Source organism: Rhinopithecus roxellana, chromosome 8 (genome assembly GCF_007565055.1).
Source record: "Rhinopithecus roxellana isolate Shanxi Qingling chromosome 8, ASM756505v1, whole genome shotgun sequence".
NCBI lineage: Eukaryota > Metazoa > Chordata > Mammalia > Primates > Cercopithecidae > Rhinopithecus > Rhinopithecus roxellana.
Window position 1 is genome coordinate 50,901,649 of NC_044556.1, and position 14,451 is coordinate 50,916,099.

The 14,451-nt window shown below is 51.1% G+C and overlaps 1 protein-coding gene across 2 annotated transcripts in view; it reads right to left on the bottom strand.

Annotated features, from left to right (window-relative positions):
• Nucleotides 1–2,763: 2,763 nt before the first annotated feature.
• The window catches only part of PHGDH (phosphoglycerate dehydrogenase), a 40,660-nt gene continuing 28,972 nt past the window's right edge, over nucleotides 2,764–14,451 (bottom strand). For both annotated transcript variants that reach the window (XM_030934973.1, XM_030934974.1), the window contains exons 6-12: nucleotides 10,583–10,715; nucleotides 9,906–10,054; nucleotides 8,112–8,264; nucleotides 6,462–6,594; nucleotides 5,091–5,221; nucleotides 3,945–4,182; nucleotides 2,764–3,100 (exon numbers count right to left, since the gene is read on the bottom strand). In XM_030934973.1, the coding sequence (XP_030790833.1) occupies nucleotides 2,946–3,100; nucleotides 3,945–4,182; nucleotides 5,091–5,221; nucleotides 6,462–6,594; nucleotides 8,112–8,264; nucleotides 9,906–10,054; nucleotides 10,583–10,715 (1,092 nt within the window). In that variant the 3' untranslated portion in view covers nucleotides 2,764–2,945. The remainder of the gene's footprint in view (nucleotides 3,101–3,944; nucleotides 4,183–5,090; nucleotides 5,222–6,461; nucleotides 6,595–8,111; nucleotides 8,265–9,905; nucleotides 10,055–10,582; nucleotides 10,716–14,451) is intronic.

Sequence of the window (14,451 nt, forward strand, 5' to 3'; positions counted from 1 at the left end):
GATGCCTGCCTGCTCTGAGCAAAGCCCTCTCCCCTATGTAAGGTTAGCACACAAGGGAATGAGTTGCCAATGACTCTGTCAACATTTTCACCCTAAAGTCTACAGATATCCTGCAAATAAAGACTTTGCCTGTGGGCAAAAATTCACGCAGGGTGACCTAGGGCAGGAAAGAGGATGGCAGATTGGGCAAGAATTGGGCTATGATACACTCATTCAAACGGGAATACTCAACATGTGATGTTAAAACTGATGCAAAGAATGGCCCCGCGCCACTGACTGTGAGACAAGTGCAGGCTCTAGGGAGACACACTGATCACACCTTCAGGAGTCAGCACGCTGAGGCAGATTCTGCAGTGGCCCAGCTTTTGCCCTGCCTCCACCCTGAGCTCACAGCCAGCCTTCTGCTTCCCAGCCAGTGTGCACAAGAATGAACTTCTACTCTAAAGGGGCAGTGAAGAGATGCCGCATGCCACAGAGAGCACGAGGGAGTCCATGGCACCCTTCCTGTAGCACTAGCTGGATTTTTCAAAAATTTCATTGTATATATTTGAGGGATAGAACATGATGTTGTAAGATACATATATGTAGTAAAATGGTTACTGTAATGGAACAAATTAACATGTTCATTATTTTACAAAGTTACCCATCCCCACTGCCACCATGGCAAAAGCAGCTGCAATCTACTAATTTAGGAAAAATCTTCAGTAGAATACAATATTATTAACTATAGTCCTCATGTTGTACATTAGATCTTTTGACTTACTCACCCTACGTATTTTCTACTTTACATTCTTTGACCTGTATCTCCCTAGACACCCCCCTCAACTGCTTTTCCAGTCCCCATGTCAATATATGTGACTTTTTTTTTTTTTTTGATTCCACATATAAGTGAGTACATGTAATAATTTTCTTTTTGTGTCTGGCCTATTTACTTAGTCATCAGGGAAATGCAAATCAAAACCACAGTGAGATACCACCTCCTATCTGTTAAGATGGCTATTACCAAAAAGACAAGAGATAGCAAGTGTTGGTAAAGATGTGGAGAAAAGGAGAACGTTTCCGGACTGTTGATGGGAATATAAATTGATGCAGCTATTATGAAAAATATCACGGAGGTTCCTGAAGAAACCAGCTGAATTTTACAATGATTCCTGCCCTTTAACTTTGGGAGAGGTCATGTGGACAGCCATGGGGCACGTGATACCATGAGATCATCCCATACCCTCGTTCATGACCCAGTCTAGGAAGATATTTTGAGATGCTCAAGTAATCTGGGTTTCTAGTAGTGTTCCGACCACGTTAGTGTACAGAGCATGATTTGTTTAGGGGCTGATGAGGAAGGAGGCTGAGAGGCTAGACAATGAGCTCAGTTTTTAACTGAATTTTTAACTTCATCAATTTCAGCCTGTTTTTCTACCCATCATTGCACTCAAGTGACCTCGGCAGATACCATGTGAGGCACAGGTATTTTTCCAGTTGGAGAGAATGGGTTGTCTGATGTCAGGACACCCAGTATCTAGATCTGGCTGAACATAATTGTAATGAGGTCACGTAGAGAACTCTTTGGTTCATGGGGTTGGTTCTATGTAAGGAATTGAGACCTGCCTGTCTGCTCTCAGACTAGCATAGGACGAAGAAACCAACGTTCACCAAGTGCTCCTGGCACTTCCCATAAGTCACTGTTTAATCCAGTAAATTCTCATTGCAGTTCTGTGAGAGGCACCATTAGCCCTCCCACAGGTGAGGAAACAAAGGCTTAGGAGAATTAAACACTGAACTCATGGTCAGACAGCTTCCAAAGTTGACCGTGGCATTCACACCCAGGCCCATTCCCTTCAAAGTTAGCTACAGCAAGGACAACCCCTCTGAGCTCACTGCAGATGCTAACACAGCCCTTAATGCTGGAGTTCTTACTGACGCCTAGCTCCATCACAAAACGAAGGAGGCCAGAGTGCTGGACTCACCCCTGCCAGTGCCAAGCAGCTGCTCCATGTCAAGCTTTCTTAGCCAGGCCAGGAATCTCAGAAACAGACACTACTGGGCACACACTAAGAATGGATCATCCCTTATAAATGGGGGAAAACACTCCCTGAAGTGAATCTTTTGGGTAGAGTGCTGTTTAGCTGTATTTTTCATGAAAATAATCTTTCAAAAAAAAGTGACATGTTCATCAACCCACACTGAACTTGCTTTGTGAACTTGCCAAATATTCTCATATTCCCATGATTTTACGCTTTCTTTCCCTTATGAAATCCTTCTAAACATCTCCCAAGACACCAATATCCTCAGCTCAAATAACTTCCTCCTCTGGACTCAAGAGAATTTCCTATACACCTCTGTTGTAGCATCACTCACTGCTTCCAGTGACTTCTGCATGCTCTGTCCCTCCCACCAGACTTCTATGGAAAAAGGGTCAGGTTTGAATTCTCCTCTTAGTAAAGCATCACCTAGCCCAGTGCCTGGTACATAATGCTGGGCTTGTGTGTTGTATCTTACTTACTAATGTGCATGTACATTCCCAGATGGAAGGGATCTGAAATACCATAGCACTGTGAAATACATTGAGCTGTGTAAAAGTGCCTCTGAGTAGCCTTAGACAGACAAGAGAGGGGTCATCTTCAAAGAACTCACAACCAAGCCATTTGCCCATCCTAGTCTTCCCCCACACCCTCTACCCTCCCCCAGTCTAAACCGAACCCTACCTCTGCCTTTGGACGCCCTCTGGTGGCTCTTTAGGATAATGACCACACAAAGACGCAGGAGGAGTTGGGGGTTGGCTCTTTATTGGACAGTTACTGCTGTATCACAGGGTCAGAGTGCAGTGTAAGCAGTGTCAGAGGCCCGTGTTCAGCCCAAGAATATGGATCTTCTCTCCCTGTTGATCACAGTGGGTAGGTTTCTTCAGAAAAGCCCCAGAGGCGGGGACCAGTGAGTCAGCCCCAAGGTTAGAAGTGGAACTGGAAGGCCTCGGTCACGTGCGGCTTCCAAGCTTCCAGGCTGGGCAGCAAGGAGGAGATGCCCATGACGTGCCAGGTCTCCCCATCTGACACCAGTGATGTCTGGTAGGACAGCAGCCGCACGCCTGCCTCTGCCAGGAGGCCTGGAAATAGAAGAAACTCCTGGATGGCACAGGGCATAGGGGAAAAAGGAGCGAGGGATTGGGAACAGAGTCAGAAGTTCTAAGCTTCTGTGATCAAAGGTGCAATGAGCGGACGATGGTCTCAGAGTCAAAGAGCTGAGATGGGACAGCCAGAGGGCATCTGCCCAGCTTCCATGGATATTCCTGACTCTCTGAGAACACCGTGACCATCAGCTGTAGCTCTTGACTTTCTGATTGCCAGTTTTAGCCAGCCAACAGCAAGGGAGAAAAGCAGGAAAGTTCCCTTGGGCAGCCAGCAAGAATAGTGAAATTAGGCCCTTCAGGGTTTGAAGGCACACCCTCCGCCAAACATGGATGTGCTCCAAAACGCCTAGCAGCCCAAGTCCCCGCGGAATGGGGCAGGTCCGAGATGCCCACCATGGCTAGAAGCTTTGTAGGCTTTGCTGCAGCTGGGCTGGCCACCAGGGACGGCCATGGGGCCAGCAGGCAGGAGTAAGAAACCTGCTCTCAATGTCCCTGAACTCCTGGGCTATGGCTCCATAGGCAGGTCCAGTGTGCTTAACACGGCGAGCTGGGAACCCACAACTGGGCAGGAATAGAGTCTCTGGCCCCACCCCTGCCATGCTGCTCTATGACCCTGGATAAGGCACTTTCCCTCTTTGAACTGAGTATCCACTCCCTGAATGTTCTGGAAACTGGCATGACAAACTCCCCAGTATGGTGCAGATCCAGAGACACCCTGGGGCATGAAGAGGGGCTAAAGGAAGGTGGGTAGGATCCAATTCCAGGGCAGACTCCACCCCAGCCTCAAAGACACCAGCCAGCCCTACAAGGCCCTCCTCACCAATCATGGTAGGCAGCATTGCAGGGTCAGAGGTCTGAGTTCGGAATAGGAGCAGGGGCAGGCCCCTGCGGAGAGGCACTTCTGGCCTGAAGACAGCTCCATTGAGCCCCTGCAGTACAGGTGTAGTGCCCTGGACCAAGCCCACAGCCTGGTAAGGGGCGCCTGCCAGGGCCACGGCCAGGAGGCATTCCCCGAAGCCTTGCTCCCCTGGTGCAGCAGGGCTGTGAGAGGTGGTGACCTGTGTGGAGAAGGCAAGGTGACAGTTACTCTTCCTGGTTGCACCACGCCCACCCTCCTCTCTTGGCCGAATCACCTATTGGTAGGATGTAGGGCTCCAGCACGGATAATGTGCTCAGTAATTCAGGACCAGAAGGGAGAGGGCAAATGGGCCAAGCTGTGTGCCCTTCGGCATCAGCTTCCTGGAACATCCAATGATCTCCTTAAAGAGCGGGCAAAGAGATCTGCCAGGCACGGATGAAGGCTTGGAGGGAAATAGGGAGGAAAGAAAAGGAGGGAGGCAGGGCTATGAGGAGACTCCACTCTGGCCCCTCCGGCTCTGACACAGCTTCCTGCATAGCATCAGTGGCATGACTGGCATGCAGGAGTAGAGTGGAGCAGATGGGTGAGGACATGGAAGTTTTACTGCCTATCCCTTCTGCCAGCTCCCACTGGCTGAGCAACAGGCTTTGAAACAGACTTTGATCTAAACAGGGAACCAGAGGGGAAGGTGCCAATAGGAAGCCGTGCGAGGCAGTAGGACATGCTGCTTGCTCCCAGAGCTTGCAAGTGAATCAAGAACCCGGGTGCTACGGCATGAGTTAGGCAGAGTCAAACACGGCCTGGCAGCCATGTCGGGCAGTGGCAAACACACTGGCTCATCATTTTCTTTGGCTGTGAAATGGGGACGCTGCTACTGCCTCCATTCCCACAGCACTCATACACAAAGCAGTGCCATTAGCAACACTCGGGGCCAGGCAGTGTCTCCATTTTGCAGATGAAGAAACTGCAGCTACCCCTCACAGGTAGACAGGCCGATGCAAGGCTGGCACCTAGGCCTCCTCCGCTCAGCAGATGGGCTCTGGAAATGTCGGGGAGAAGGCTAGTGCTGACAGGGATGGGGAGGTAGTGTCAGGGAGGGGGGCGCACATCGAGGCCAGCCTCTTTCACCAGCAGCTTGGCGTTAACCAAATTCACATCTGCCTGCTTGGAAGCCTCTTTCAGGAGGCCGACAATGACTGCAGGGCTTAGGCAGTTCCCAGCATTCTTCAGGGATGTTCCTGGGGACAGAGAGAAGCCACCATGAGGTTACTGTTTGTTGAGCACCACAGGAGGGGGCAGGAAGCCACTGGCACCTAGCTCTGGACGATGGGCTCCTCGCTACCCTGGGGACCCCAAGGGCAGCCTGCTCCAGGCAGGTCCACTTGCCCTTCGGTGGGCTCAAAGGAGGCATAATCTGGGCCCAAGCCAGGAAACCCAGGATGTTTTAACCACCCTGAGAAACTCCTCTCCAAAACTCAGTCCAACTCCACTCCGCTCCCCAACCCTGCACCTGGCTTGGCTATCCTGGCCTACCTATTATTCTCCCAGGGGACACTGGAAAATTCCCTACTCTTACCCCTCCCTGACACTCAGAGCCTTGCCAGCCTCAGGAAATCGAAGCAGAAAGAAGCAACCGAAGCAACTGCTGCCCAGCTCCCTGCCTTGTTTCCTTCAGGGCTCAGACACCCAGGCCAGTGGGGACCCCCTGGCTCTGCCCTTCCCTGGTATTGTCAATGCCTGGGGTTTAGCTGCCCTCACCCTGCAATCTCTCTCCAAGAGTGAGATGCCCAACAGTCCATGGGGGAAGATACACCTCTACAGGGTTAAGGCAACTGGAGCCCTCCTTGGTCACTCAACCACATCCGCACAGTACTGGATCCATTGCAAAGGTGACCACAGCCTGCTCAGCAGCCCGAGAGAAGGACAGAGGGCACTGCTCTCATTCCCACTCCACAGCTGAGCAAACACCCTCAAGGGCTGTCAGACGGCCCAAGGGACCACCTTGGTTAGTCACAGAGCACAAAGTGTCCTCCCGCCTCCTGGTTCATCTGCCCCTAACTCTCACTTTACAACTGAAGAATCCAAGCCCCAGAAGGGAGAGTCACACAGCAGGCAAGAGACAGGGCCCAAAACCAGAATCCAGCATACTGCTGCTTAATGAGGGCCTCCCTCCAGCTATCCTACGCCCTCTCACACGAAACTCTATCTCTTGTAGAGGTCTCTCTTGTACCCAAAATATCTACGTCTTAAAATGCTACATAAACATGATTTTTGAATATTCAGTACATCTTTCCAATGACTTTTTCTACCCCTCCCTTTACCACTCTCTCACCAGTAGTAAGGGAGCTATACTCAGGGTCTAAGCCACCCCTACTGCCTCTCACTAACCCTGTGTCCTGTAGCAGATACACCCAGCAGGGCAGATCTCACACCCCCTCATCCCCTCCTCCCTCTCCTTCTGCAAGGTCCCCAGCTCACCCTGTGTTATCACCTGGATGGTCCCTTTGGGGGACCCAGCCCAGGCTCGCATCAGTGTCCCCAGAGCTTCTGCCAGACCAATCCAAGGCTTGGTGTGTGGAGAGAAGGCACTGGTAAGCGCCTGGGCATTAACCTGCAGAGGATGGAGGAGCGGGACTGTGGTCTGGAAGAGGCATTGCAGAGCCTGAATCAAGATCTGGCTGCCAAGACCCAGCTCCACAAGAAAGACAGTCTAGGGTCACTCATGCTTGGTGCCTGGTGGGTGACAACTTCCACCAGTCACTAACAACAGGACAAGGACTTGTTCCTACAGATGAGGAGAGCTGGAGAGCCAGCAATGGACACAGAAGGCCACAACCACTCAAAATTGTTCCTTTTGCCGAACTGTGTCCACCCCAGCCCCCTCCATGGAAGTGGTGGGGCAGCGGGGGAAATCCATGGAAGTCAGCAGGGCTAGGACCAGCAGCATGTGAGGAGGTCAGCAAAGACGCTGACCTGTCTGCATCCTCTGTCCTCTCTGCTGTGTAGGCTTCCTCAGGATGGAGGGGGCAGAGAGGCCTGGAGGGCTGGGCGGGGCAGAGAGGCCTGGAGGGCTGGGCTCTCAATCCAGAGGTGGGAGAGCAGAACCAAAATCCCTGCCTCTCCTGCCACAGTGCTGTCCTCACCGGCAAAAATTGCCCAGCTGAGGGTCAGCCAAGACAGCTGAGAACACCGAGCCCATTTCCCTGATTCTTTGACTCCATGGCCTCGGCCCACCCACACAAGCTGCAGAGAGGCTTGCGTCATGTTTTTCTGTCCTCAGGGAACTTAGAATTTAGGTTAAGTAGGAAGATTAGGATAAAACAAAACAAAAGAAAACAAACACCCCATGGGACTGAACCTTAATAACAAGAAAGAACGTGGTTCTCAGAATTGAGAAGGGGCTGGAAAGGCCAAGCAAGACTTCAAAAGGAAGCAGCAAGCCCCTGGAAGGAGAGCTATGCCTCCCTCATGCACCTGTGTCTCCCAAGAGCTATGACAACATCTGGTACCCAGTGAAACTTAAGGAATATCCACAGACTGAATGAATGAGACAGGACTTGAAGTGTAGGTCAGGTTAAGCTCGTAGGAGACGCACACGCCAGGAAAGGCTTGACGGAAGCAAAGACATCTTATGCCATGATTTGGGGAAAACAAGGGGGTCAGCCAGCATGGAGGGTTCATTTGGGAGTAGGAAGGGCAGGCTGTCAAGGCAGGGTCTGAGGAGCTTACAGGGTGCAAATTTTCTACACAGGCCATCCCCCCAACCACGTCCCCACCTGCTGCGTCCAGCTGGCACCCAAACAGCACTCCTTCATTCCCAAGGCAAGTAGAGAACAAAGGAGCCTTTCTCTAGAGGCTGGGCCTGGGAAGGGCCACAATCTCTGCAGCAAGACTACGATATAACAGGCCTGAGCCGGGCTCTCTGCTGCCAAGGCCTCTGCTATCAAGGCTGGAGACGGGAGGCTCCCGCCCATCCACTGCAGAGAGTGCTGACTCAAGCAGATTTCCCTTATCTTTAGCTCCCAGGGCTGAATCTGTTCACCCACGCTGCTACCAGCCCCTACAAGATGCCGTCCTTCCTCTCCTCCCTCTGACTGCTGGCCCCCAGCCCCAGGTGGTGATACTTACAACCCCCATGAGAGATTTCCCCTTCACCATGTCCACGAACTGCACAGCTATCTCCTCCCCACAGCGGCTCTGCGCCTCCTTGGTGCTGGCACCCAGGTGGGGACAGCTGATGACATTCTCATGGTCCACCAAGGCCCGGTCCCGTGGTGGCTCCTGCCCAGAAAGAGATACCTCTAGGCTGGCTGCCACAGACTTGTCACACCCTCTTGGACCACCCCAGGGAAGGTTGGAGGGAAGGCAGTCAGGAGTGCTGGTGCCTTCCACTTCTATTTTGTCAGGGTGGTCAATGGACTCAATAATGGGTTTCCTCATGAATGTTCCATCTCAGCAGAGTGGACAGAGCAGAAAGTGTGAACCAGATTCAAATCTCACCGTCACCACTTAACCACCTAGGTGCCTTGGGGGTGAACCTTGATCTAAGCTTCAGTTTCTTTATCTGTGAAATGGGTTGATCCTATCTCCCTCATAACATTACTGTGGGGATTATGCACGTTTAACATGGGAAGTTGTCAACCAATGGGAGCTACTGTTGTTGTTACTGGGCTTTTCCCTGAAACTCACCCCCCTGCATCCATGCAGCACTTGCTGTCGATGTGCGTTGCTGGACTTTTAGCACAGTGTCCTGCTCTTCCCAGACACTCTACGCAGGTAACTGCATCTTGGCTGTCATCAGAACAGGTTGTCCAACTGTGGCACTTCCACCCGCCCCCCCCCCAGGGTCTTTTCCACCCTTCTGCTCACTGAGAAGATTGCCCTTGGGAATGTTATTTAGGCATCTTCTGGCCATTCTCCTCAGGGCTCTGTTGGTCCCATTGAATTTTGACCATTTAAACCTGTGAGTCCTGGCCACATGTAACCATGTAACCCTGTGAGTCCTGTACCACCAGCAAATGGTACAAGGATGCTGAAGAGAGCAGGAGAAGATGCTATATTAGGGAGGATGGTGATACAAAGATGGACAAGGCTTGCCCTGCCTTCAGGGAGCTTATGGTCTAAGAGTTGAGAAAGATGACCAAGGTTACAAACCAAAAGGCACTGTGTGCCCTGGGCTGGGAGTACACAACGAGGGCTACAGGGGCTCAGAGAGGGCCAGTGACCTTCCAAGGACACACAGCTAGTAACCTGCAAACCACAACTACCTAATCCAAAGTCCATGCCCTTTCCCATTCCTTACTGAGGGAAGATTCAATGTTGGGGGCAGGATCTTTCAGGAGAGGAGCCAACAGGATTCAAGTGCAAATGCACTCTTCCCTATTGGATCCGGTGTGAGGCTGAGCCTCTGCTCCCGCTGGGAGAGCAGCCCACCTTGAGGACCCTGGGGGAATACTGCCAGTATCCTCAGGCTTCTGTCCACCCAGGAAGAGAAGAAGGAAAAAGGAGTGCCCATGGACACTGAAAAGGACATCTTGGCAATGGGACTGCATATCCATCAGTGTCCCTTAACTATACGCTAAAGCCCCCTCTCTCCCTGCTCCAGACCCTCGACCTCAGAACTGATTTGTGGCTCTATCTTTATCAATATGTTAGCAGTCTGAGAAGCCTGGAACCAGGAATTGGGTCCGCTTTAAAACCTGAGTTTTGCAGAAAACCACATAGCTGCCTCCATACCAGGCTCCGCAAGAACTCCTCAAACCACAAAGGTGTGTTTTCGGCAACACAGCTTTCACCTGTTTACCATGGATGAAAGAGACTATAAGCTAGAGGCCTTCTGTAAAACGCCAGGCTTTCCTGCCATGGTCCTCTCTGCTCCCTATCTCTCCCCTCCTCCTGACTCTGAGGCTGCCAGGCACTTACTTCCGTAAACACGTCCAGTGCAGCCCCGGCACACTGGCCAGACTGCAGGGCCCGGAGCAGGGCGCCTTCATCCACGATCCCTCCACGGGCACAGTTCACCACACGCACCCCCTTCTTGCACTGGGCAAAAGTGTTGTCATTCAGCAAGCCTGGAAGAAAGTGAAGCATCTTCCTGCTGGGGCAGCACCAGGATCCCCACGCTCATCCCTGGCTCCCAGAGGTCTTCCCTTTCCTCGAGCCAGCTCTTTCTCAGAGCCTCTCTCCTGCAGGATGGCAGCTTCTTTGCTCTCATCTCTTCCTCCTCAGATGCTCTGGGGCAGGAGTCCCTGTTATGGATCTGGGCCAGACTCAGTTTAGAAACATCTTAGAAATTCTTGAGATATTACTGTTTCAAGTGGGTCTGGGAATCAGAAAGCCCTGCAGGGGCTGCAGAAAGCATCCATGGGGGTCACTGGTCATCCCTGTGCCCAGCTCACCTAGACCCCAAGCACTTCTAGCTGGCTCACTCTCCCCTATCGGATGCAGGGGTGTCTAACAAAGCATCACGCTCTGCAGGACCCAGGTGGACCTCTCCCTGCAGCTCATTACCACTGTCTGGAGAAGGCCCAGATGGAGGGCCCATTTGTTAACTGGTCTGTGGCTTCTGTGACCAATCCACAATGTAAGGACACACCTACCTGTCGTGGAGGGCAGGAGAGGAGTGTGCACAGTGATGAAATCACAGAGAGGCCAGATCTCCTCCAGGGGCAGCTGCTGAACACCAAAGGAGGCCGAGACCTCTGGGGAAATGATGGGGTCATACCCTATAGTCTAGTAGGAAGCAAGAGAGAGGGAGAGTGTCATTCTTAATTATTAGCAGTGTTATTATTAAGAATGGCAAACATTTTTTTGAGCATTACCATATACTAAGTACCATGCTCAGCTTAATTAATTCTCCAGTTAATTTACCATGCACTAAGTACCATGCTCCATATACTAAGCACCATCTGCCATATACTAAGTACCATGCTCAGCTTAATTAACTCTCATGACAACACAACGATGCTGGGACTGTTCTTGTCTGCTTGAGAGCTGAGGGAAGCAGGGCTTCCACAATGAGGAGGGGCACAACCAGAGCTCAAAAGAAGGTGCGTCTGCCTCCATGCTCTGACCACACACAGATGCAACAATAGCTCATGTATGTCTGGACAAGTTGGAGCTTGGAAGTCCTTAGAAATCGGGGAGCCCTGAGGGAGGGAGGGCAGTCATGTGGGGAGCGGACAGCCAGGAAAGGGAGGAGGAGAAATGGCAGCTGCAGCTGGAGGGTCCAGTCCAGAAAACAGACAGGTGCATCAGGTACTAAAACAAAGTGAGCAGAGGCGAAGGAGGAGGGCAACAGTGGTACAAGGCAGGACCCGGAGCGGGAGTGAGACTGCATGCCCTCTAAACCAGGAAGCCTGGCCTGTGTCCTCCCCCAGTCACTGCCCACTGTGTGGAAAGGTACAGGTCAGTTCCCCTGGACCTGGGTCGTCAATCCTAAATGAAGGAGCTGGGCGGATCATTGCAGCCATCCCTTACTCTCACGTGCAATCACTGGGAATTATTTGAAGAGAAATCCCCCTTAACCCCGAGAGAGAATATAAAGAGTGAGCCCAGGATTAGACGAAAACAAAGAACACACAGCATTGTCTCTGGGTAGTGGAATTATTTTTCTCCTTTATGCTTTCCTGTGCTTTCAAGTTCTCTACTACATTATTCATAAATTACTTTTGAAATTAGGGATACAGAATAGATACTTTAGAACATAATGGGAAAGCTGGGTGCTATGGCTCATGCTTATAATCCCAGCACTTTGGGAGGCTGAGGCAGGAGGATCATTTGACCCCGGGAGTCGGAGACTAGCTGGGGCAACATAGTGAGATCCCACCTCTACAAAAAATTTAAAAAATTAGCCAAGTGTGGTGGCACGCACCTGTGCCACTCAGAAGGCTGAGGCAGGAGGATCACTTGGGCCTAGGAGGTTGAGGCTGCAGTGAGCCAAGATTGAGCCACTGCACTCTAGCCTGGGTGACAGACAAGATGTCTCAGAAAAAATAAATAAAATAAAATAAAATAAAAAAGAACATAATAGGAAAGAAGACTTCAAATTCAGTAATTCTAAGGCAGAAGCTAAAATGGTTATGATTAAGGTGAAGCCTCTGGATCCTTTTTTTCATCATTAGCCTTGTGGAATAAGGAAAGCCAAGTGACCCCACACCAACCATCAGGTAGGTTTGGCGGAAAGATGCTGCCTCGCCCATGCCCTATAAGAACGTTCAGCTCGGAACGCTGGTGGTCTTTTTCAGACACTGTGGCTTCCCTCAGCTCTAAGCTACTCATTTCTGGTGGGAGGAGACAGTGTCCAGGGGAGGAGATGGGATCCCTGCCATCCCCTGCCATCATTGTCACAAGTCTTCTTTGTCTGCTGGTCCTGAGGCCGGCCTGAACAATGGCCCTGTTCATCTCTAACCCAGATGTATTTTTTTTTTTCTCATGTGGAGTGGGGAGAGGAAGGGAACACCAATAGAGATCACAAGGTCCAGCCTGACTGACGTCTACTCCATGCTCAGGAGCCAAGAACAACCTGGGGGCTGGCAGGAGGAAGGACCCTGCAGGCTGAGCCTGACCTCCTCCACAGACAGGTGCCTGGGGCTGGAGGGAGGGGGCTGGGGAGAGGAGCAGGTGAGCATCTTCCTCAGTGGTCAGCGAAGCACTGACCCAGCTTCCTTCTTTCACAGAGAGTATCTCATTTATCTGCAGATGACTGCAAGGAAGGAATCTGGCTGAGCAAACCTCTGTTCTCATTCTCCATTTCAGATAACCAGGGCAGAGAAGAGCTGAACTCAGCTGGGGGTTGGGGTTCTGACACTAGGAGACAATGTTGAGGGGATGGAAAGGGTGACAATAGGCCCAGGACACACGTGCCTGCCAGGGTCCTGATGTGTGCTGGAAAGGGTCAGATGTCCTAATATACAGACATTGGAGCACCTCTGGGTACACACAATTCAAAGACTACTCCCGGAGGGAAGCCTTGGGGAGAAACATGAAGGAGTCCCCTCACCTCAATCCCAGCCCCAGGCCAGACTCCTGATGTTGGAGCAACAGAGGAACCCTCACATTCTAAGCAGGACTCCAGGGCAGCTGATGGCGCCTACCTGCCTGAGGCCACAGAAGGCAGCCCTGAGAGGCTGCTATGCTGGCTGCAGGGCCTTGCTGGCTTAGCAGAGCAAAGAGGAGAGCAAGGAGGCCTCCCAGTTCAAGAGGCTCTGAAGAAGAACCCTCACCGTCACCTGCTGTCTCTGCCCCATAGCTGAATTTTTAGTTTAGCATGGGAACTCTCCCTACCAGGGCAACGAAATCTTAAACAGAGACCCAAATATAAAAACAGGTCAATTCAAAGCTGCAGAGGTGAAGGCTCAAAGTGCCACCACCTGCTGTCTCCCGGGGCCCCTCCTTGCTCCCACCTGTGTCCTGAAGGCACCTTGCCAGAACCTGAGGCTCTGAGTTTGAGAATCACTGCTCTGGGCAGTAAGCATTCCAGGTAACACACAGGCAGTAAGCATTCCAGGTAACACATAGGAGCTGCCTATCCTGAAGAGTGTCTGTCCTTGGAATAGCTAAGCATACTGGCATGGCACAGGGACTGTTTACCTACAATGGATCAAGAATAAAGTCAAGTGGTACTGGGCAAAGAATGCCAGCCTGGAAGGCTGAGCCAGAATTCACCAGTTAGTAGTCGCTTATCTTCAGCATATCATAGAACCTTCATGGGCCTCAGTTTCTTTATCTATAACCCTGGGATAATAATTCTGACCCCGCAGAGTCATTTCAAGCACAGGAACTGACACAGCAGACCTCAGCAAACATTAGCTGGACCTGAAAGAATCTGTGATAAGTGGTGCCTCAGGTTCAACATCCATCCTTCTGGGCTAAAGCTGGATTCATCACAATGCTGGCTACAAAGAAACTGTTAAGAGATGCTTGTCTGTTCCCTCTCCAAACACCTTGATAAGAAAGCACAAGGCTTGCTTCTTGATTGGTTTGTGCCTCTTAACACATTCTAAGGAACACACCAGCATGAATGAGTTGCGTCTTGAGGTCACAACCTGTTATTCAGCAACACTACTGAGAAAAAGTCTCACGCAGACAGAACAGTATAGAGCGTAAGACCTGTATGACTCAGACCACGGGCAGGCTGCAGGCTGATCAGGCCAGAGCGTGAAGAATGTCACTTCCCCTGCTCCGGGAGCCATACTTCTTTCAATGCTGCCAAACGTCAGGTTACCTTTTCTATCAGCTATGCCACTGATTGTGGGGAAAAGAGAGGTCAGCTTGTTAGTGTGTTTATATAGAAAGAAGTAAATTTAAGAGACTCCATTTGGCTCTGTATTTGAGATGCTGTTAATCTGTGACTCTACCCCTGATCCTGTCCTTGCTAGAGACATCGCTGTGGTAATTAAGGTTGAAAAGATTTTGGGCTGTAAGGAATGTGCTTTGTTAGGCAAATGCTTAAAGCCTGCTTGTGGTT